General features: G+C 46.2%; 1 protein-coding gene across 1 annotated transcript in view; it reads right to left on the reverse strand.

Moving 5' to 3' along the window:
* Positions 1–24,727, reverse strand: part of GRIP2 (glutamate receptor interacting protein 2) — a 59,509-nt gene that overhangs the window by 22,141 nt on the left and 12,641 nt on the right. Inside the window, exons 7-15 of the mRNA XM_009329947.1 lie at positions 22,656–22,803; positions 21,772–21,941; positions 17,645–17,770; positions 16,580–16,732; positions 16,113–16,356; positions 10,347–10,492; positions 9,603–9,683; positions 1,234–1,300; positions 291–436 (exon numbers count right to left, since the gene is read on the reverse strand). Of these exons, the coding sequence (XP_009328222.1) occupies positions 291–436; positions 1,234–1,300; positions 9,603–9,683; positions 10,347–10,492; positions 16,113–16,356; positions 16,580–16,732; positions 17,645–17,770; positions 21,772–21,941; positions 22,656–22,803 (1,281 nt within the window). The remainder of the gene's footprint in view (positions 1–290; positions 437–1,233; positions 1,301–9,602; positions 9,684–10,346; positions 10,493–16,112; positions 16,357–16,579; positions 16,733–17,644; positions 17,771–21,771; positions 21,942–22,655; positions 22,804–24,727) is intronic.

Consider the following 24,727-nt stretch of genomic DNA (forward strand, 5'->3'; position numbering starts at 1 on the left):
TAGGTGACTTCTAACACCCACCCAAATTTTTTAATTAGCCACATGAAAGAGGTCATCGGAAAGACTTGCAGCATTTAGAAGCAAAAGCCTGAGGTCTTCAGCCATGCTCATACCAAATAGGATTTTAACCTTCCAGACTCAATTTAAGGGCAGAATAACAAAAATAGACTATAATCAGTTGGAAAGTGGTGACCGAACAGGCGGCAGCCCTTATCTTTGCTGGTTTGCACTACCTATTGGGAAATGTCATTACAGTGGACAGGCACCAGTTTGCATCAGGATTTCTGTACCAGAGTTATCTTCATCCTTCCTAATCTTCAATTTGACCAGGTCTTCACACTGCCTTAAAATCTGGACAGCATCCTCCATTGAGCAATTGTCGAGTCGGATGTTATCAATGGCTAACAGCTTGTCTCCCGGCTCCAAGGTGCCAGTTCTACGTGGAAAGGAAAAGAAAACTAAAAGTACATTTGTATTTGCCTTTCAGATCCTGTGACGCATTCAGTCCTGCAGTGGCGATGACAATATTAACTTTTTACTGTCCTTGATCTTTTCTGGGAAACAACCATGAATGGACTCTGGGACAATTATAACTTAAAGAGAGGAAGTTTGTGTAAAGCACGCATCAACACAGAACAAGGCAGAAAGATTAGATATACAGCCTGGGTAACCCACAGCACTGAAAAATGCCTGATGTTTAACTGACAGATATTCTACCTTTTATGGAAACTCCTGTATGAGCACTCTTAGAAACGAGCCCTCCGGCAGCACTAAATTCCTCTGAAAGCCTTGCTATGAGGGATCAGAGGTGAAGTCAATAAATGCTGAGTTATTTGCACAGTTCTCCACCAGTGCCCACAATTCACTCACTCTGTTCACCTGAGCAGGACCTGAGGCAGAGCAAACTACCTGATGAGCCATAGCACCTTGTGGGATATATGAAGCCCTTTACCACATGCTCTTAAGTGCTAAACATCCATCTCCTATAGGGTCAGCAGACCTCTGAATCAGTGCCCTAGCCACCTTCTCCATTAGCTCAACTCTACTTGCTTCAATACAGACAGTTTTTACTGCAAACCCTACTGTGGTCTAAGACAAACCTTTGGGGTTGACACCTCCTTGGATGCTGGCAAAATTCAGACCCAAGTGCTACTGCTTGGGCTTCATTCTACCTCTCGTTACTGGGCCGGACATTTTGCAATGGGTTTGGCAGATGGGAAATTCTGCACTCACCTATGTGCTACGCTCCCCTTCTTGATGTCAGAGATGATCAAAGACTCCCCAGGCTTTCTGCTTGCAGCTGCAAAAGAGACACATGGGTACAAAGCTCGGTATTGAGTCTGCTATCTAGGAGGGCATGGTTAATGGGGAGAAAGGGTTATAAAGAAAGGCAATTTATATTCCTTTGTCAAAATGATGCTTCACACTTGAACTCTGGAAGACACAGGAGGAAAAAATGTAGTGAATCCCTGCAAACATTTGTTCATTGCCCTTTGCCTGAATTAGCTAGCTGCTACCTTCGGTCTCCTCCTGAAGAAGGGGAGGACGCGTGGTATCCAACAGCAAGAGGTGGGATTGCCCGATCCCAGCACTGTTAAACACCCGCTCACCCACATCTCTGATGCGAGACAGCAAGTGAGTCAACAGCTACAGCAGTAGTCAGACATCGGCACTGCTGCCTAGGGAGTATCTAGCTCAGGGCTGTGGCTAATACAAGTATTTCTGGGTTCTTGAAGTAAAGTAGGCTGGGAAATTTTCCAGTGCAAAATAACCCAGGAAAAATTAGATAAAACATTGTTTTCCAGCTGGTTCAGCTCCCCAGGCCACTTCATCATACAACTGGATAAATGAGGGCTGGTCTCGGTGCTGGAGCTGGAAGGAGTGGTTTCCAATCCTTCTATCCCGCCCCACCCTGATAACTTTTACAGCCCATGAGAGATGCGAGTATGCATCTCTGGGAGTATCTGCATTTTCAAATTTGCCTGCAAGACCTGCTGCTCTCTTGAGAAACCCAAGTGAAATTTATGACTTGAACCCCTCCTGACCTCCCTGCCATCTGCACACCAAACATATGCCAAGAGCATCCTTTTCACCCCACGTCACTCCCTCTGCCTTGCTATGGGGATTGCATCGTCTCATTTAAAGCTGACGGAGCTACTCAGCAAAAACTGCGTGGGAAGGAAGAAACTTGCAGCATCTGAACGTATCAGGTGCAAGTCAGAGATTAAAGTATCTGTGAGGCACGTGGCATCAACCACACAGAGATCCACCTGCCTGAACAGCAGTTAGAGGGCACCCCAGAAACTCAGACGTAAAGGAGTAAGTGCTTCCTCTTACCAACCTCTCTGCTCTGGCTTTTTCTGTTGTTTACATTCACTTATGAGATTTAAAAACATATGTGCTAACCCGTCACCTTTAAGGATACCCTCTCCCAGATACAACTAAACCTTCTGTACTGAACAGAGCAAAGACAGCCAATCTCAGTTGTAGCAGGGCTGAGTATAAAAGTTAGGTCAGACAGTGAAAAGCAGACCGTGACTGATTTTATAATAGCCACGGCAATGCGACTGCTGAATGATACAGAGCCTGGAAGAATTATTTTCCCCATCTCTTACTGGAGCGTGGTGCCAGGCAATTTTGGTCTGGACACTCAACGTTCAGTTTGCGGCTGTGGGTCAAAGCGAAGTGGATGGGTTGTGGAGATTCACCAAAGGCTCGTGCCTGTATTCAACATGTCCATGGCACAGACCAGCCAGCAGATAGACTGACACATGCCGGGCAGAGCTGAGTGCTAGGAGGGAAGGAAGGGTGCAGCAGCTAAAAACAATGCAGAAATCCCCCCCCTTCTTGAGAAGGCCACACACCATGGACTAACAGCACAGGGGATGGAGACGTATTGCCCTGTTATTACTATCGCTGTTCTCTTTTTCAATATAGGACATGTATTTGCTGCTGAGAGGTGCACAAGGTAGTCTGAGCCAGCAGTGATGGGAGACCCTGTTAGCACACCCTGAGCCCTGGGTTGAGCTGGCATCGCTGCATGTTTAATCGCTCCTTAGCCCGGTTCTGTCAAAACGATCCAGGTTAGCAAAAATACTTTTCACCGCAAGGTTTGTTTATTAGTTTCAAAGCAGAGGCAGCGTGACAGAAGGGGGTTAGGGAGGATCTCCACAGTCCTGGTGGTGGGTTGGTGATGGCCACCTCTAAACCTGACCCAGGCACAGCTGGAACGACATGTCCGGAGACCTCATGCCTCAAGCTCTGCAGAAATGGTGTCTGTCTCAGCACCTGCCTTACAAGCCCTGCGACACACGGGGGGGATCCTGCCCACAGTCAGTCTCTGAGAAGAGAGTGAGACCTCATCCTTCTGCAGCTCCACAATTGGTGTCAGCACTGAACGCAGCACAAGCTTCCTGTATCAGAAGCAAGGGTGACAAACCAAGTGCTTTGTCCATTAGAAAACAAAACAAGTTTTAAGGAAAAGTCATTCTGGGTTTTGTTTGCTTTTTTTTTTTTTTGAAGTTGTGCTTTCCAAACGATTTTCTTGAGACTTCAGTTAAATGGAAGAGCCATGTACAACCGCATACAACTGTCCCTACCACCAGAGTACGCAAACTTTAATAAATGGCAGCCCTCTGTTTTAAATAATCACTTAGTATAAAATGGAAAGGCTTTATAAAACCATCATTATTAGTCAGCACCTAAAAACCTGAAGGGTAAGTTAGAGAGACTTAATGAATAATTATTCTGTCTCAAGAGGCATAAGATACGAAGTTAAGATAATGAAATCTCAAAGCACAGAACCGTCACTTGCTGTTCATTTTAAAAACCAGTAGTTACTAACTACATTGATTCACCTTTGGCACCCCAAAGCCCTTCCCAGCGCCCCAGCTGGGCTTTCTGCCCATCAGCTGGGACCAGGCTGCTCCCGACTGTCCAAGCCACCCTGGGACCCACGTTTTTAACAGTCCTGGGCTGTTCACACAGGGTAACAACGCGTCTCTGCATAACGGCTGCCCTGTCTACAGACAGGAGAGCTGCAATGTCACTGAAGCAGTGGCTCAGTCTAGGTCAGAGGCATTAGATACGTAGATCAACGGTGAGATTTTAGATAGACCATTTCCAACTTGCCTGCAGTTTAAAAAAAAAAAAACAAAACCTTAAACTACATTATTATTTTATTAGGGCTGTGGTCTTTGGAGTTAAGACACTTGAACAGATGAGTAAAGCCTTTTCATCCATTCATTTCTGCTGCCAGTGTGGTTATTTCTCTTCAAAGGACATTGTCTTGGTAATTCTGTTTGTTGCGGGAAGACAGTTCGGATGCCCAGCCTTGCCTCTCTGGCTCTTGCTTTCCCGTCTGTAAAACAGAGACGGCAGCAAAGGGAGTCGAGGGAAAAGATGGATGGAGAGACAGAAGCAGAAGCTGGTGTGCAGAAACCCACGCTCTCTTGGCAGGCGCTCTGGTTGTGGTCTCCATCCACCAGGGCAAACCACTTCAGGTGGAAGTAGGCTCTTTTTCAGATACATTTGTATTTTTGGTGTGTTTACCAGTACAAAAGTTAGTTTAAATCTGCTCCAGTGGCCCAGAGAAAGCTCCATAAATCAACAGCTGGTGAAGGTAGAAGCGTGCGGTGAGGGAGAAACTCAAAATGAAAACACTGCTTGGCAGTGGTGACAGGGCAGTGATAAAAAGGTGAATTGATCAATACTGTTATTTACTTTTTATAAATCGCTTTCAGTCTCTCGCCACCTCTGCTGGGATTCTGGCTCACTCGGCGTTTACTCTGTGATGGATGACAAGGCCAGAAACACATGTCCAGTTTGTGTTTTTAATAGAATGCATAATGACTCATATTGGTAAATTATTCCCCTCCAAGGAGCACGAGCACATATCTCACACACATCAACGCTTCAACCCATTATAAATGCCCTTCGTTATTGACCAACCCAAAGCAACACTCTGCCAATGTGTAATTAAAGAAATTGTAATAATGCCATAACAATACATTTAAGAAAGCAAACATTTATAAAGGGGAAAAACCAAACAAAATCGGAAACCCAATAATCTTGGGATAGCTAAGGAATGAGAAGAGGAATAAAAGCAAATCAGAATCGATTACAAAAGGCAGCAGTGAAAATCAAATCCCCAATACCCAACCTTTTCCTTTATCATTCATTAGTTTTAGCAACAGGTGCATAAATTATCAGTGCCTCCAGCAGGATATTTACCCCGCTGCAGATCTATTTCCTTTCAAAATCTCCAGGTAGCAAAACCAGGACAGGATATCTCACTTCAGTAAAAGCACCAGAGTGCATCAGCTGCAAATCCCAGTTGAAGCTGCAATGTTAGTGAGGGGGTAGGACAGGAGACTGCCGGGCACACGACTGCTTGCAGATGCGCTCTGCCGAGCTGGCGGCAGGTCCCAGGTTAATCCAGCACCAGCAAAGCTAGGCTCACAGATCCATCTTCTTGCCAGGACAGTGATTACACTACTTAAGCAACTTAATCAAATTATCTATCTATCCAAATTCCAGTTTTATCACCCGCAAGCAGATATATTACCTACTCCTTATCTACAGTACTTCACAGCAAGGGCACAGGAATTGATTTGTTAAGATATATAAAGGTAATTTGATAAACATACTATATAAAGCATTAATACATAGCTAAAATGAATGGTAATTTCAATATCCGTTTAAACAGCAACAACAACACACCCGTACCCTGCAGCGAATTTCACAACTAGCCCTTGGAGAGGATATTTGAGACAGACAAAAAAAACCCAACACAAAAACCACAAAAAGCAATCTTTTGTGTAATCAACTCTCATTTTCCAGAGGCTAATAACAAATCCATATCTTATTTTAAGAGGTCAGGTATTGAACATACAAGAATACATTACTATTAGCTTCTTGCTGTTGGAGATTTTAATTTGTAAGAGATTTACAGAAAACCTACAAAGGCATAACTGTATCATTAGAACTGAAAGCAGCCAGCAAAACCAGAGCACTTACGGCATGTGTTCTGCTAACGTGAAATGAGTAGTTCAGGCTAACAAGAGCCAAATATTCACATCCCTGTGTCAAAAATCTCAGTCTGCATGTATTTGCATCCCCACTATTCAGAGCACCTCAGAGGTCTCTGTGCAAACAGTTGAGCTTCACAGCCCACACAGCTCTTTGAACCTCATGGAGCAGAAAGGAGTGCACGCTTCGCTCTTCAAGCAGAGCAGCTGTTTTACAAATAAATGCAGCCTTCTCCCTGGGACAGAAACCATGGCACTGGAGTATGGAGAAAAGGAGACCGATTTTGCTGGCTTCTTGTCCCTTCACCCCTGGACACAGTGCAAGGAAGCAGTGCACACGAGGCAGCTTTGGTGTTTTACTTTGCTAATTTTCATTTAGCTAACATAGGAGACTGAAATGAGGCTTGAGGGCACCAAGGTGCCACAGAAATACAAAGCAGAGCCAGTGAAAGACTCACCCCTTGGATTTCCTATTAGTCCTTTAGGGAATGGAAGAGGAAATAATGCTATATGCAAATATTTGCATCATGCGTCTTAGTTTGCTGCATCCCTTTGCCACGCTGTGTTTGAGCAGGGGGAAGAAATCCGTCTGCACACACCCAGCCGTGCGCACAGACCACAACCGGGGGCTCACCTAGCCCAAGCCTTCTCCTTCTAGCAAACCCAGAGACCTTGGAGAAGATGAGTGCCCTCAGCAAACATCTACCTCTCACCAGGAGCAAGCACAGACCCTCTCTGTATGTTCATCCCAGAACCAGCAGCGCCTGCCCTCCTCATACAAAAACCTCCTGGGTTTTCAGCCCTTTTATGAGGCTTTCCAGCAGATTTACGGTTCCTCCTGCAGCCAGCTCCATTACACAAATTCTTCCAACGCATCCATCAAGAACCTGGCTCTCCCCTCCTTTACTTAGCTCATCTCCCAATTAGCTCTGAGAGCCACAGCGCAGCAAGGACTTGATCGCTTTTATTTCTGTAGTGCTCCTCTGATGAGGTCGTAACACTTTCTGCCCGTGTAAGAAGGCAGCAGCAAACCCTCCTAGACAGAGGAATTAACTACAGATGAGCCTGTTGAAGCCAAGAGGTAAAACTCAACAAAAGCAAGTCATCTTTCATCTACAGTGCAGCTGGATGACAAAGTTTATGAACAAAGCCAATTCTGTGGCCACAACAGTGCAGGGGGTCCTCTACTGACCCCCTCCAGCTTGTCATCTATTTAACCTGCCCCAGTTTCACAGAGTAGGGAACAGGAATCCAATGTGGGAGGCCAGTAAACCAAGTCCCCTACTTTAAAACAGTAGTTATACACTTTTCCTTGTCAGAAGAAAAGCTATAAAAGCTGTTTCTAGATCTATACAAGCATTCAAATCAGCAGAACTCAGAGGAACAGAGCAAAACAGAGTTATTTTTACCTTTCTCTTGCTGCTTGCATCACACTCCTGCATGCACATCATGTCTCTGCAGGAGGTACTTACCATAAGGTTGCTTGCTTCAGTTTTAATGTTTGAAACTGGTATATTTATCTGCCCAGTCAGAGGCAGAGTGACAAAATTATGATCTAATTTGCTAAGGGTCATGCGGACATAGACTTATATAGGCTAATATATGAAAACAGAATTAGGATTCAACTAGCATTTCATCCTTGCCACCACATTTTCTGGACGGCTATGTTTTGCTCCATTTGTAAATATAATTTTGGCTTTGACTCAGCAAAGGACTGAAATATATCTTAAGTTTATGCATCTGCATTACTTAAACAATGTCCTGCAAACATGTTCAACAATCAAAAAGATCAAATCTATTATATTGTTAAAAAACTGCTTTGTAGTTGGATAATAGGTATCTATTTAAAACCCAGGGGCCAGTTTCTTTTTATTTAGCGGTGATTTTAAAAAAAGTGCGGGAAGTCAATTTTTTAAACAAATTTCAAATGAAAAAATTTTCAACGTAAAAATATGTTTGAAGTGTAAATGCACATCTGAAGGAGATCCCATTTAAGTGAGACTCCACAAATAAAAACTAATATTCTTGCTGGCAACTCCCAGGTTCATTTTGCTCTCCAACCCCAGATACAGACTAAGCTTTGAAGCTTAAATGGGATGAAACCCCAGCCATGCTCAAGTCAGAAGTTTTTTGCTACCAGATCCATCGTCCTAGGTTGCTACCTGAGATTGCAATGCCAGCGCAGTGGGCAGGGCAGCAGGCTGGGAACCCAGTGCTCGCTGGGCTGCTGCACTGTGCCCCGCTCCCCCGTCAGTGAAATGTCGTTACGGGCACCCCGCTGCCTTCAGAAAGCACTTTGATGTCTTCAGACAGTAATTGCTACCAAGCCAAATGTTAAATACCGTGCTGTTATTTCCCAGGATTATCCTCGGGGCACAAATAGGGGAAGCTGGGAAGAGGGCAAAGAAATAACACAGGGTGCAACGCCATCACCCTGTCGATGTTCAAGTCACTCCTGAGAATCACCGCACTTAGACCAGAACATCTCCAATTAGCTCACTGACTAATGCTGTAAATGCCAAGAGGTAATTATAAGTAGCTTATCTATTTTAATGAAACATAGTTTTAAAGTGTCCCTAGCGACTCCATTCCCCAGACACAGCTGGGTCCACGCTCCTAAGGGCTTAGACTGCAGTCTCACAAGTTTCTTTGTTTCAGCTGAGAGGTGGTGGCAGCCTCTGGGCATGGCAAATCTGAGATGATTCAACTCAGTTTACCCAGCAGTGAAAGAGGGATGAGTGATGTGAGACCTGCTCACATTTGCCGTAAAGGAGAAGTTCACCGATGCAAGGCATAACAAGACCCCTAGTTGGCCAGAAATCTGGGATGGATCTGCCTATATCATCCCCTTACAGCATCCCCTCCAAAGAGGCCAAGAGGTCTTTAAGTGAAAAATATGCTTCAGAAGGGAAACAAAGGTAATTAATCAAGACTGAGCAAAGAAGAGAGAAAAGAAAGAAAAAGGTTTATGTCTCATTCTCTCAGTGCCCACCAAGTCCCGGCACATCGATCTCCTCCTCCATGGCTGGGGTTAGTCAATGCAAGGACTCCCAGCAAACCCTGCCCAGCACCCTCCTGTCCCTAAAGTGCCTTCCCCCCACCTCTAAGGCCAGCCACCCTCTTCATCCTCCTCCTCCTCTTGGCAGTTTCCCCTCTCTACCTTCAAGTTCTGCGTTCACCTCATACTTGCTCTCCTCCCTCCACCTCTCCCTGCAAGTGTCCCATTAGACCCAGGCAATTCTTTTTTAAAAGGAAAATAATACAACTGTGAGCAAGGAAAGAAAAATAATATTACTAATAATAGAATATAATATTAGCCCGTGGCACAGACCAACTGATCAGTTGAGACACATCCTTTGCCCCAACCCTTCATGCAGCTGCTTTTCTCTGCGGCCACCAGCTCGTGGAGGGAGGAACCACACAACTGATTCAGCTTGGGGTAAATCACAAGCACTGCAAGCACTACCAGGAAACCCCACGTAATCTTATCTCTCTCCACTGGGTCCCTCTGATGTGCTAGGGTGGAAAGCAGCGGGTCTTGCAGCTGCTAGCACAAGTCTGAGCAATACTTACAGCTGATTGTAATTCCAAGCTCTACACCCCTTTTCTTGGGCAATTTAACGTGGAAAGTACCGCTGCTGGGTATGACAGACTCTATAAAACCAAAAACAGACGAAAAAGAAAATAGGAGAAAAGAGAGAGTTTTCAGTTGCATGGATGGTTTCTTTGGAACCAAGAAAAACAAGCCCATAAAACCTCAGCTTTATCGGTTCAAATAAGGTTGTTATTTGAGGCCCTGTGTACTTCAGGTTAAAATTTGGATTCTCATTAAAAATACATGCTCTGAACGTCAAGTGAAGTGCTCACATCACGCTGTATTTCAATACTGAGGCAGCTCTGTCAATGTAAAAGGAAAAAACCTTTTTTTTTTTTTAAGACAAAGTTGCACTTTCGCCCCAGCCAATAGCTTTGGCTCCCTCCTTTCTTCAAGGCCATAAATTAATATAAATATTATTCATATTAATGGGCAAATATTTAAAGTGCAGGTGGCCTCTTCATCTACTACTTAGGCTTATCTCAGCCAAGTGGTGAGCACAAGGCATTTACGAAAGGATCAGAAGAAGGACCCTCCCATCCTGGCGCACATTAGAGAAGAACAAGAAATGGAAAAGGTCCTCACAGGGTCTTCTCGCTTTCTCCTCTGAACTCTAGCAAAAACCTCATCTATCTGTGTGAATACACTCCCTCCTATGGGTTAGCAAAGGCACTGGCAGAGTCCTGCTGGTAGTGAGGAGCAGCAATCCTTTGGCAACATACCTGCGACATCAAATTCAATCTCGAGCACCACTTTGTTCGTGAGCGCAGCATCACGCAAAAGCTGATTAGCTTCCTCCATAGTCCCATCCTCAGTCGCAATGCCATTGATAGAAAGGACTCTGTCTCCTACTTGCAGCAGCCCACACCTGCAGTCCACATTGGGAAAAGAGGGAAAGGGGACAAGGAGGCAGGGAAAAAGAGGAAAGGAGAAAAAACAACCCCACAAGCAGCCATGAGTTACTTTTGCCAGGCAAATCTGTTACAAGACAGACAGAGTTGTGACAAATCCTGCAGAAGTGGCCCCAAAGAGAAGATAACTCATTCTGCAATGCCCCGTCCCAGTGCCAAGAGCCCCTGGAAGGTCACAGGGCAGCAAACCCTTGTGGTTTGCTTAAGTTCAGACATAGTTTGCTACTAAATAACCATTTTTGGTCATATTTCCTTCAACTTCCAGGAATAAAAAAAAGTAACCCTCACCTTCCTAAAAGTCAGCACCATGGCCAAGAGATGAGAGTGATAAATGCAAGGGCATGTGCCCTCCTACCCTATCTAACGGTGTATGGCTCTTTCCATGTGCCTCTGCCCTCTGAAACCCAAACTAATGGCACTGAAAATTGCATGGAGTCCTCTGCTTAATACATGGCTAATATTGAAGCTACAATCCAATGAACTCACTGAAATGTCTCAGCAAATTGGATAATCATTTATCCCTTGTAATTGCATTTCTGGAAGCCAAATGTACATTGATACTGTTTAACTGCCTTGAAAGGCCAATATTATTCCGATGCGTTATCCCGCCAATGTAACCACAACTGGTACATTGGGATTTTTGGTTTAGGCCCACTTTCTCCAACAGCACAGATCAGCAGGTTTTTTTTTACTTTGGAAGAAAAACAATGATGGCAAGGCTATGTTGGAGATATATACTCCTACAGCATGGTTTGTCTCTTGGGACCCCTCTGTATTTATAAGCAAGTTTTTTTTTTCCACACATGAACCACTACATTCAATATTCACCCTCCCTTCTTTTTTTTTTTTTTAAATATACTGTAACACTAGCAAGACAATCCTCCACCTTACTGAGCTGGCCCATGGCTCTACAAAATAAAGAGTGTAATGTCCCCTGTGACTGGCCATGGGCAATTGCTCATCTTCCTTCTCCCGCACACCCTTCATCAGTTGTTTGCTATAATCACATATTTTCAGATTTTCCACTCATCACCCGTCTATAAGGTTTTCCACTTGAGCAGAGCTTGGGAAACCATTCCTCCTCCATCATTAACATAAGCTACAGAGGGGTCTCCAAAATAGGTTGAGGGCTATGGGAACAAGTCTAAGGTTCACCTCTACATTTGGAATTATTTTACCACAAAGATTTCCCAGAAGGCATCAGCTATCCTGTTTTGAGCCTCCTCCAGAGAATCTTTATTCCCCTGCTCTCTAATGATCAAGCACATCCTTTGCCCTCTCCTTTCTAGATGTCGGCTTCCACTGATATTTCACGGAAGACAGCTTGTTTTTTACTAATCCTTCCAGCCACTCTTCATCACTCATACCCGATTCAATTGTAAGAAAACATGGTACCGCAGCTTCCGGGCACACGAAGATAACATCAAAGGCAACGGACACTGGCTGTATTATTCAACTCCAAACAACAGGACGTATATGAAAAGCCAGGTTATCAAGAAAAAACGCACACATCCAAATTCAATAAAAACGCACAAGCACAACAGTTTTTGCCGATTGCCCATCAAAAGCTGAGATATGAGCAAGTTTGGAGAGAGCCTAGGAAGGTTATTTTACCGGTAGGAAGGTATTAAACTTGCAGTATATTTACACTGCTGCCTGAGTTCATGCCACCCATGGAAAAACACTGGTTATTTTATGAGATGTAAATTCAGAAGTGTTTGTTCAAGGAGACTTAGATTAGGACAGACAACTCCACAGTACCTAAATGAATCCACCCTTGAGAATAAATTATATCAAGTTTAATTACAGTTCTTTACTGGACTTGTGGATATGCAGCCACATAGATACGCTTGGAAATATCAGCTTATAAATATGAAGATGGCAAGGAGTACGACAGAGACGCCACCTCCAGCACCGAGAGCTCTCTTGCTAGGGCCAGAATGCACCTTTCGAAAAGGAGGGATCAACATCGGCATCACACAGACATCACTGTCATTTCAAGGTCACACAAGGACACAATCCACTTTGGCACCACTGTTCCAGCCACAAGGACTGGGAGATCACAGGATACTTTTACTCAGCATCAAAGCAAACATTTGCCACCTTTCCCACCAGAGCTACCTTCTCACAAAACAACCGTTTCTTGTGTTTCTTCACTCAAGGGAGATTTCCCTGGGTGTTTTACAGCCAATAGCTCTGTTAGGTCAGAAGCATTTTACTTCTTTACTATTAGCCTCAGTCAATCATGGTTGTTTAAGCCCCAGTCTTGCAGGTTTATAAGTTTGTGGAGTGAAGCCACAACCTTCTGGCTCCCTCCACGAGGGCAAGGAGACCCAACGTGCTTTTTAACTCTTCAGAATAATTCCAGAGACACCAGTTTCCAACTGTCATATGCTCTTGCACTGGGAGCAGGGCAGTGGGAGTCAAGGCTCCTGAAGACCTCTCCTTGGCCCTGTTGTGGGATCCTACACAAACCTTTTAGATGGCTTTCCCAAAGAGATGGCATTTGTCTCAGAGTCTAACATCAGAGCTCACAAAGTGCTTTGAGATCATGGGAGGAGAAGTGCTTTAAAATCAGAAAGAACAAGAGTACAGGCATCTCCCGGAGTGAAAGACAGCCCTTTGGATGTGTTAGAGTACCTGATAGGAATGTCTCCCTGGGGTTGCAGAGATTTGCATTTTGTCATGACTCATACCTTGTGCTCAAAGACAGCAACAGAGCAGTGGAGATGTCTTGCTAGATGCAGAGCAGCACAAATTCAAGCCTCAGGCAGGATATGCGCTCACTCAGCATCATCAGCATCTGCGTGGTCACTCCAGCTGTGGGGTGAGTCGCAGCAGCTGTGACCATGTCTTTATACGCCCCCAAGTTGGCCTGCACAGGTCAGATGTGCACATCTGTGTATGTCTGTACATCCATGTCTGCACATCAATGGGTGGGTCCCAGCCCCCAAAAGATCAAAGCTTTGCTGACAGCTTCACCTAGCTGCTAAACTTTCCTTTTGCAAACTATTCATACCCAAAAGCCAGAAACACAATGATCAAACAACTGTGCCTGAGCAGAGCTAGGAAACATGTAATTCGGCAGGAAGCACTGATTTTGGATACCGCCATGGAGAAGCCAGATACTCTCACACTACTATCAATGACAACTGGGGACACAAAAGGACACAAAAGCTGCATGTTTCAAGGCAGCCAAGACGGGACATCAGGCATCTTCCTATTCCACCCTCCCTGCTGATAACAGGGGCTGAATCACTGTCTCATTTGGAGCCCAAAGGCTTCATCTTGCACCCAGGAAACAAAACAACAGGTGGGGAGGAAGGTCTATTAGAGGCTATTGGCTGTAAAACAAATCACAAGTCAGGGAGGTGAGAGCTTTTGCTTCAAACCGCCTGCCACAAGCTAGCACAAACCAGATAATAAATGTGAGGCAGCCCTGAAAAGAGGGTGATACCATCCTCCTCCCTGGTAGCACTCAAATTTGCTAGACACCCAAGAGGCAGCTCCTCCATGCCAAGCCAGATGGACAAAGCAATTGTGGATCATGCCTTTGTGCAACAGCACATTCATTCACAGGTCTTGCACAGGAGCATGTGAACATGCAGGACAGACTCAGGCTGCTGAGCCTGATCCCTGTATTCCTAACGCCCACCCTCTTTTGCAGAGGGCAACAACTACAGCACAAAAAAGAGCATAGCCCAGCCTCAGCCGAGAGCCCGGTTTGATAAAAGGGGAGAAAAACGGCTCTAATGTCGTGGGCTACAGTTACAGCAGAACCTCTCAAGGGCAGGGAATAAGGTATCTAGGAAGGATGGAGCAAACAAGCTCTGTGGGATAGCAAAAAACAAAAAGTGAAATGAAAACCTAAACCTGCCTTTTTCACCTCGCTGCAAACCCAGTGCACTTATCACTCCAACATGGAGAGGAAAGACAGTGTCTTCCTGCCAGCTAGGAAGAGCAGCACGGTCTAGGAAATGAAGAAATACACAGCAGAGTTTAATCCCCAAATCAAATCCAGGTTGCAAACGCAGAGAGGATTGCTCTGTGTCGCCAGAAAGCGGCAGCCAGGAGAGCGCGAATCCTGCTGGGTGGGCAGCCGAGAGGGAGAGCAGCGTGTGTGACGCATTAGAGCCAAGCAAGACTGCACCGTGAGTCTTTGCTTTTGCTCCAGGCTTGGCAAAAGGATGAAACAAAGCCAGGCAGATTTCAGCACATCTCCCTCCTCCCCTGGGACAGCAGGCTTTGTTGCTGCCTGATTTATCAAAGGAGTTTGGTGCTTTGCAATGTAAGCCAAATTCACCCTGGTAATAGAGGATAAAAAAAATAAACCACCATCACTTTCCTTTTTAAACCGTTTGGAAACAAACAAACAAACAAAAGGCATAAAAGGCTTTTGAAATCTCTCTTAACCTGTATCACTCAGGACGACTCTTTTTCCTGTGCCAGTCCCTTGTCCCTGTCCTCCCACAGACACAAGCGCCAGGCACTCATGCTCCTCCCTGCCTCTGCATCGGCCACCTGAAGAAGCTACCACACAGAAACCACTCTGCACAGCAAGGACTTGCATTTCCTTTTGCACGTGCTCTCCCTGACATACAACTCCCCCATGCACTGTTTTCCCAGGCTGGCCTGGGGACACCAAACCATCAGCACATGCTGATGAGGCCCTTGGAGACTTCTCCTCCCAAGGAAGGGTCTTGCAGCAGGCACTGAGCACTGCCATGTCGTTGCACCTCAGGCACCCCCAGGCAGGATGGACAACCAGTGGAAATCACAGGTGGGAAGAGAAACCAGCACAGGGTCGTAAGTGCCAGCTCGCTCACCCCTCGCTATTTCATCTACCTAATGAAATCAGCTCTTCTTTCCACCCCAGAAGAGCTCAAGCCATGCTGGGACCTGGTCTGTTTAGTAAGAGAAACCTTGCTAGAGAGCATCTACATCATAGTGCACAGACACTCGAGCAGACTTTAAATCCAGCCAGCAAGGGTATTGGAAAAAGTTTAGCCAGAGCAGCCAGAGCTCCTTAGCTGAGGCTTGGCCACCGGAGGAGTCATTGTTCCTGGTATCCCCGGGGGGTGACACTCAGCAGTTAATGCTGCTCCTCCGTTCTGCTCTTTTCCCAGCATTAGAGAGCCAAAAGCAAGAGTGCTTAAATGCAGCACCTACCTGCTCCTCAACCAGAGCCCTCCTCTGCGATTCAAAACCTTGCTTTTAGGCCAACTTATATAGCTGGGCTCTGCTATAAATGAAACCAGGCAGAAAACACTTTGCTGGGCACTGTGTTTAGATCTTTCCCCTTTCTGCACCCAGGCAAAAGCTTTATCTTTCAAAGAGAAAGGGGAAAAAAAAAGGAATGGGAATGGCACTCTCACACAGACACACGCTCCCTTCCTCCTCCTCCCAGAACAGCCGCAGCCTGGTGCCAAGACGTTCACCTGGGATGCAAGGGAGGCCACGGTCAGCCGACGAGTGCAGAAATGTCAGTGACAGTAAACCATGCCCAGTGAAGAATGGGAGATATTACAAGGATGATAGTAAATATCTAAAATGAGCCTCTGAGGAGAGAAAACAAACCAAACCATGAAATGCTCAGCAGCAGCACCATCAGCATCCAAGGGCAAGGTCTCTAACCTCTCTGCCGGGCTGTCGGGCTCAATAAAACGGACGAGAGGTGGGGAAGACAGGGTTTCGGTAGCAAAGATGCCTCCCTGGAGCTGAAGTCCGAAGCCATTCAATGGGTCTCCCCTGAGCACCACCTCTGTTGTCTCCGTGTGGACTATCTGCCCACCAGGGCCCACTGTGCTGGAGGCCAGCGACACTGAGAGAAGGAGAGAGGCGGAAGGTCAGGGTAGCCACGGTCAGCGTAGCAGGTCTGGTCACAGACCTCAGTCTGGCAGTGGTGGGGACAGTGACCGAGGATGAGGGGAGCACTGACAGTGCCGAGATGAGCGGTCCTATCCCGGCTAACAGTCAACAATAAGGACAGCAAGGCAAGAATGCACACCCCGTGCAACCCAGCCCCAGCCCACCACCACTCTTACGTGAGCTCTTGTGCTCCTTCTTCTTCTGCCTCCTCCTCAGCATGGTTGTGCGGGGGCTCATGGGATGGGAGCTGCGAGGTAGCGTGTTCGAGTTCTGGCAGGGGAAGCCCTGCGCATTCATGGTGGGAGACGAGAAGTTGGCAGCCACCAGAGCTGGGGAAATACAGAGCGTGTTAAGGATGTGTGCAGAGAAGTGCGGCAGCGGGTTCATCTAATGGGCGTTCATCAAACGCTTAATGTGTTTGGACTAGCTCCTTCTTCCCAGCTCCAGGGCTCAAGATTGAGGTGAGAACCTTGTCCTGGGCTTGCAGCTCCAGAAGAGCTGTGAGAGTGAGTTTGGGCTCTAGATGGACATTGCTGTCTGGTGTGCAGTGACTCCAGTGCCTGGGCTGCCTGTCACTGCAGCATCCAGGCCACCAGGTGAGAAGTGCATCATGGATGCAGGACAGCCAACAGCAGGTTGGCACGATGGCACTAACGAACCTTAAATACATAGAAAGAGAAACCACAGCTTGAACTTGAGCTGCTGGGCAGCTGGGCTGCCCTGTTTGCTTCCCAACACACAGCGTAACATTTCCTCCTTATCTTACTGTCATAAGACAAGAAACCTGGGGCTGAACAGAGCCTGCTTCCTGCAAGAGGTGGGCTTACAGACAGAGTTTGAAGCAGCTGTAATGCTGCTGCTAACGTGTTATGTGGCGCCAGGGCTGAGCTGGATGTGTTGACGTATCACGTTCCTACATGCCACGAGAACTGCCCTCCTTGTCCCACAGCAACTCATTTCTGCCCTTGTCGTATGAAACGGGGCACTGGCGTATGCCGTTAGAAGATGGGAGCATGGGTCTGCCCAGCACACCGCTCTCACTTCAGTTACCAGATCTGCACATGCTGGGCTGCAGGATACTGATTTTGCACCTCAGCACTGGACCTGTGAAAACAGTCCCAGCTGACCAAGGAGGAAACGAGTGACACTTGTGGCTATGGAGTTGGGTATTACGAAAATGAAGGGGAACAACATGAATGAACACGCGCAGGGATGGGGGCAGTGCCACGTGCTGGGGTTACATTTGCAGTAATCCTGTCCAGGCGTCTGGTTCCACGTCGGCGTCTTACAGTGCCCGGGGTGGTGGGTGTGACAGTAGTTGACACAGGGGTCCCAGCAATGGTGGTGGTCGCTCTTCTGCACCTTGACTGATGGCACCCAGGGGAGCAGAATTCACCACAGGCAGGGAGAAGTGAGAGAAAGAAAAGGTAAGAAGCGTAAGCCAGGAGATTGTAGAAAAGAGCCTCATACCAGCTCTGAACAAGTCAGGACCCAGCCACAGTGCATCAAGCACCAGCAGCAAAAACGCATCCCCACGTAACCTCATGACACTTGATGCAAAGTGGCAGATATCCACCCCGTCCCCATAAAAAATTCCACATCCTGAGCCAATGGCTTGACTAAGCCGTGCTGGCAGCACACAGATGTCACTACCATTTGCAGTCTGTTGTGCGACATGCAGAAGCTCCCTCCAGCCACAAATTTCCCACAGAGGCCATCAGCATTATCCAACAGCACTGGGGAAACCTCCTTGTGCTGTTTCCCACCTTGCTGCTGGAGCTGCCCTCCCGGAGACAAGGCTCAACACCTTCCGCACATGCCAAGGACTGCTTTGAGCACTTTGCTTGGCTTCAGCATTTGGTTGTTTAGTGGCTGCTCTTGGCCAGGAATCCATCACAGGGTGCACATATGGATGAAAGAGAGGAGTAGTGGAGGGCCGCCTCCAGCTCACCAGAACAAAAGGGATTGTATACACCACTGCTTAAAGGCAATTACAGAGGGCCACTGACACAGGAAAAGGTGCCAACGCTGCGGCAAACAGTAAACTAAAGCATGGCACCAACATGTCAGACTCTATTCAAGGCCACACAACTGCTTTAGCTTCAACCCTGACCCCAGCCCAGCACACGTTGGCAGAAATCTGTTGCAGCATGACATTCATCATCTGGAAATTCCTTGTCCCAGGAACTGTGGCTTTGTGACATCAGGTCACGATGCCACAGATCTCCTCTGGAGTGCCTCAAATATCCTCCCAGGCACAGGTCCTTTGTCTGTTCTCACTGACACTCCTTTTGCCCCTGGGCAGCCCAGGGTCAGTTTGGTTTTCCTTGCCCAGCAGCACTGGATTTTCTCTCCCAAATCTCTGCACCATGCTGTCTGGATCTATTTTCTTCCAAGACGAATTGCTGGCTAACGAGCAAGATTGCAAGTGCCTCTTTTATTCAGCTAAGCATGAATGGCATCCCACAGTGGAGCATCACTGGAGCCACGAGTTATCCCAGAACTCTTAACTTTGCAACCACTTGCACTGATTGGCAACTGCCTTTCCAGGATGAGATCTCCTCCAGGCTCTGTGTCCTCCAAGTAGGCAGAAACGCTGCCAGCGCTGGTACTACCAGAGCTTTCTGAGGGTGCAAACCTGGGACAGGGACTCAGTTTATTTAGTGAGTCCACCCAGAGATCTCATCTAAAGGTCATCTGTTAGTACCTTTAACAGTGGAAATCCATTTTGTGTGCATGCATCACAGGCATCATATCATTCAGGTCAGGTTTTCCAACCAATATAGTGATTATATTTAGTCTTTGCTAAACATTTAGTGAGTTTAGCACTTAGTCTATCAAGCTCTTTTTAATACACTTTCAGCTCCGGGGTTTCTACTTTGTGGATTCAAAAGTAAATTCAGAGCCAGGCAGCTTTTAAAAACAAAAATCAAATTAATAAATGTAGCTATATCTAGACAAAAAGGAAAGTTCTTAATAAAATTACACACTTTGAACATGAGGGACAGAGCTTATGGGCATATATACAAAATCATTTAATCCCTTTACAGTAATTAAAACTCTCCCATTTGTGTATAAATTCTTAGCTCATATCTGAAAACAGAAAAAAGTGCCTTTGAAACTCAGCTGTCAGTGCATTGGGGAAGAGATGAGGTTTTGGACAATTCTATGATAAAAGCCTACAACAGCCTTCCCCAAGCTTTTGCACATCATCCCTGCCTGAGGAAACCCATCCACCCCAGCACCGCTCCTGGGCACCATTTGCTCCTGTTGATCTTGTGAGCAGGGCGTAATCCTCCCACAAATGCCCCCAGCGCCACAGAGAAAGCAAACTCAGTTTGACAAATCCCGTGCTTCAGCATTAGACCGTACTTTTGCATGGCAGCTGCAGCTTCAGATCCCCCTCCACCTCCTCAATAACTGGATTTTGATTGCATGAGGAGCCACATTTAAAAAAATATGACAAGCCCCATGCAGGCACACACTGAAAGGACTCAGTAATGCAAGTGCTGAACATGGATGCGTCTGCACAGTCTCCTCTCCTCGGCTGCTTTCCCCAGATTTCACACTCTTGGCAACCACGACAGTTTGCTTTTACATGGTCCATTTTTCCTTACTGCTCCTGTTTGTTTCCCTAAACTCAGAAAAAGCAGCCTGTGGAGTTGGCACTTGGTGTCTGCAGCAGAAAGCAGCGTCTCTCCCAGATCCAAACGCAGTTTGCCAACTTTGGTCTGGTTCCTCGGCTGCTCACCATGGGCTGCACGGTGTCGTGGCTGGTTGCACCACTGAGAAGCACTGCTTTGTGAGCTGCTCCTCTTGCCCAAAGCACTCTCCTTCCTGTCCCCACCACCCCCCTTTCCAATCCCCATCAGCACTGGTGAAGGTCCAAGCCCAAGCACTGGTCTCCAACCCCACACCTCTGCCTCCTAACAGCCATGTAGATGAGCAGCATCCTTCCCTATTATCCTTCATGTGTTAAAGAGTTTAATCAAAAGTGGGAACAATTGTTATATTCCTTATTTTTCATATTCATGTGTTGCAATTGTCCCAAGTTTGTGTTCTGTATTTCTGCCACAGCAAACTGATCTGATGTATGGAGGTTTGGGTAAAAATGCTCTGAACACACTGAGCTGTCCTTCCACAGATCCTCCTTCTCCTGAGCTGCTGCTGAATGCATGTATTCTGAAAGGAGATTAGGACGAGGGCACTAACGGAAGGAGGAGAATCGTTCATTTTAACAGCCATTGAAAAAGGATTATAGCTTTCCATTTTTTCTTGGGCACAAAGGTCAAGTCATCCATCCCCTTTGTTAAAATGCTTTAATTCTGCACAAATTGGACCGGACGTGCAAGAGATTTATTTCTAGACATGGAGATGTTATTAGATTTTGTTTCACCACATCATGTTAAAGACGACAGCACAGGTATTTTCTTCCTTTCCCCAAACCTAAAAGAGAATGGAAAGAAGAGCTGTGCCCAGGGCTACTCTGCACCAATATTATTAAAATGCATGTTCCTGAGGGACAAGTGATTGAAAATGGTTGCAAAAGGGGCTGGTACTGAACAGTCACGCCTGAAACACATGAATTACAAGACCACCAGTGTGGACTGTAACAAAGGCAAGAGTTGCAACAAATCTACCAGTACTGACGCTATGTTCACAGTGAAGTTTACATGACAGCCTGAGTCAGCCTCTCATGTGGAAGGAGAAACTAAAGGTGGGCAACAAGGATGCTCATCAGGGTGAATTCCTAATGATGTTTACAAGCATTTTGGGCTTGATTTCACTGGAGGTAGAATTTTTTTCCCAGTATTTCTTTGGTGGGGGATGGTGGAAAGCAGCAGCTACAGATGCATTCACTCTACCCCTGGCTGCTCAGACACAGCAGCCATTCAAACAGGCTGGTCCAGAAGATGAACACTTCTGTTACAGCTTTGTTTCCTAAGGAAGTCCAGCAGGATCCTGCCTAGCTACTGACATGTCCTTTACAAAGCCTTACCAGGCATCAGCAAATGAAAACTGAGCTTGGAAATACGTTTGCCAGCACCAAGGTTGTTTTCCTCCCTCTCCATTAAAGTCTCTTATCTGAGGTACTAAGGAAGTGGCTTGCACAGCACTCAGCACTGCAAAATCCTGGGATTCCCAACTCCAATTTCCCCATTCAAGCACAGATGTTACCTTTTTTTCCTATTCACATCCTTGAAGAATGTCATCTAATCACATGCATTTCATCAAAACATTGGGTTTTTTTCCTCCACAGATGTCTCTCTTTGGAGTCTGTTGCCAGCATTCAAAAGCAGCAAGAAGCCCAATAGGGACCTCAAGTGAGTTTTGAGGGCAACCGACAGTGTTTGCACGGAGGACACACCTGTTTCTGGAGGCTTCAAAGGCAGCCTGCTTTGGTGAACAGGTAATATCTCCAGCTTGACATTTTCCGAAGTGGCAGCTAAAAGCTGAGTTGCTTCTAATAAGGAGCAGTGCTCTGTACTCGTACCATCAATGGAGAGAATATGGTCGCCAACATGCAACGCGCCACATCTGCAAAGGAAACAGCAAGAGAGGTAATTATACACATGGCCAAAATCCATGTCCTTACAGTTGGGAACAGAAACATACAAAAACCAACTATAAATTGTTGTGTGAATTCATGTGAATTTTTTTTCATATCTCATTTTTTTACTTCCAATTTGAACCTTAGGTTCAAGCATTGCCCAAAACACCAACTAAGACAGTTCATGCTTGAGTCAGTGCTGCTGGTGGCTTGGGAAAGATCTTTTTAATAGTGCCCACTCATAGCTAGTCTGGATGGCTGAGGGCTCACCCAGCAGTGTAGTTAAGTCCTACAAGCCAGCAGTTCAGCTCAGCAACACGACTAACCACAGCTAGGGCTGCATCACAGTCTGTCTTTCTGCATCCCCATGTAAAGGGTGACTAGCTGACTTGCCCATCAGGAAAAGGCTCTAGCCAGAAGTCTCCAGAATAGGCGTTTGCCATTCCACAGCTCCAGGGCAATCAGATCTGAGGTTTTTAAAACAGAGCTCAGCTTTCACATGCCCTGAGTTACATTAATTCCTGGTGAGGAGTGTCCACTGGTGTTGGGTCAGATATTTTTAGCATGCTCAGTGCTAAGAACATGTGGACATGGCCATTACAAGGTGAGGCAGGGAAGAATGGTATATAACTAACAAGGGGACAAAAAAAGCAGCAAAGAAAGGAAAAGCAGAGCTAGGAGCAGCCTGTTCAGATCTGTACCTGTCCACCACACTGGCCGGCTTGATCTTGTCGATGACAATGACCTGCTTGTTCCGGTGCATGGTTGTCATCAGTGTGATTCCTAGCGTAGACCCCGGAGTCTTTGCTATTTCAACTAGTAAAGGACCTGAAGCATTTGCTACAGTATCTGCAAAACAAGAGAACATCTGAAGACACTTCTCATACAGCCTTTTCCATTTCTAAATGCAGGGGGTTGGCCAGTAGTGCTGACTTGCCATGTGTATCATCAAACCTGTAGTTCCGACATCCTACATTTTATATCACGCAGTAACTTAACAAAGAAGTAAACTCAAGAAGCAAAATTGCTTCTGCACAAAATATGTATGACAATGAAGTGAAGAGATATTACAACAATTCAGACATGGAAACAACCCCCCTGCCTCTTTTCTTGGGGTTAAATAGCAAGATCGAGGAAGAGAGTGCTCAAAGACTGTGCAGCAGTCACATCAACAGTATTAAAAGCACAAAAAAGGAAGATCAGAAAGACATTGCTGTTATAGGCTTCTTCCCAAACAAACAAAAAAAGGCACGAAGAAACAGGACCCCACTTTCTGAAGTACTCAGAAGTCTTGTGTGCTTCAGCACCAGCTTCGAAATATCACCTCAACTGCTCGTTTCAGCTCCTCCAGTGTGACAGTGGGAGCAGAGACACAGCGCTACCTACCTGCATGCTTACGAAAGCCTCCTCTCTCTCATCAGACAATACAGGGGTAACTCATGTTTAAAAGAGGCATTTCTGCAATAAGCTTAATAGATGCTGTAAGTGAGACTGTGAAACTCCTACGAAATTGCAGCTGTTAGCATAAGCCTGCACCATACCTATTCATCTCTTCTGAGGAAGGGGGAGGAAAAAGAAAGCCTGTGTCTCTGGCTGATTAGACAGAAATGCCCTCCACCTCTATTATACATGTTTGTTTCCGGATTACCTAAAGCCATCGTAAAAAGGCTGGATTCACAAACATGTTATCACTACCACACAACCCACAACCAGCACCCCATGTGGAGTTTGATCTCCCCACAAGAGCACTTCACAGACACCCAGCCATCTGCTTCGAAGGAAAGGCCAGCAGAGCCCTCCGAGAGCCTGATGCCTCCTAAGCCCTTAATTATTCATAGTAAGGCTTTTCTCTTCCAAAGCTATGCTCCACTAAAAACGCTGATCCTACTTGGCTCCAAAACTTGATGCATGGCTCATTCTTGCTCTCTGATAAACGGGAGCACTGATGCAAATCTCGGAAGCTAAGCTGCAGCGAGGTCTTTCCTGAGATTTGTTGAAGATGCTGAGTCTCTGGAGACAGAAATTTCCCTTGGAAAGTTTGCCTGGGGATCAACCAGGGGATGTTCAGGCTTTGGTCTACTCGCAGTGCCCTTTTTCCCAGGGGAGGAAGGAGGAGGAATGAGCCATGTTAAAGGTTATGCAGGCTTCAAATAAAACACTGTTTATTCTCTGTTGAAAAGGACCACTGGGGAGACCTGCAGGCCCTAGCAAAAAAAACAGCCCCATTCAATCAAAAGATACACAAAGCACCCAGCTAAAGCTTGCAGAAGGTACACTTAAGCCTTTGTTAGCAAAGAGAGCACCAAGAGACTGAGGATCTCTTCCAACAGCAAACACCAGCTATATGTTGGTTTTGCAGCCCATTTGTGTCCAGCACATATCCTTGGAAGAGGGACAGAAACATGTATTTCTCCAGCTGAAGGAAAGGAGATAGGAAAAAAAAAATATGGAAAAAAGCTTGCTGGAGTGGTAGACCTTTCTTTGCAAGGAAAATACCTACTCCTCTCGGTTTTACCCAGCATCCAAGCTTCTTGGCTTTGCCAAGTGTTTCCCAGGGTGGGTCTCAGCACAATGATGAGAGGAAAGGGCTTTGGGTACCTTCTCCCATGCCAGGACCTAGGTATCAATAAGACTGTAGGAAATCACAGTCCTGCCTCCAGCCCACGGTCCCTCCTCCCACTGCACACAGCACAGGCCAACCCGCCATCCCCTTTAATTCTCATCTCCAGTGGCATAGATGAGAATTGCTCCAAATCCATTTTATAGAGGCATT

Source organism: Pygoscelis adeliae, unplaced genomic scaffold (assembly GCF_000699105.1).
Source record: "Pygoscelis adeliae isolate BGI_AS28 unplaced genomic scaffold, ASM69910v1 Scaffold208, whole genome shotgun sequence".
Lineage (NCBI taxonomy): Eukaryota > Metazoa > Chordata > Aves > Sphenisciformes > Spheniscidae > Pygoscelis > Pygoscelis adeliae.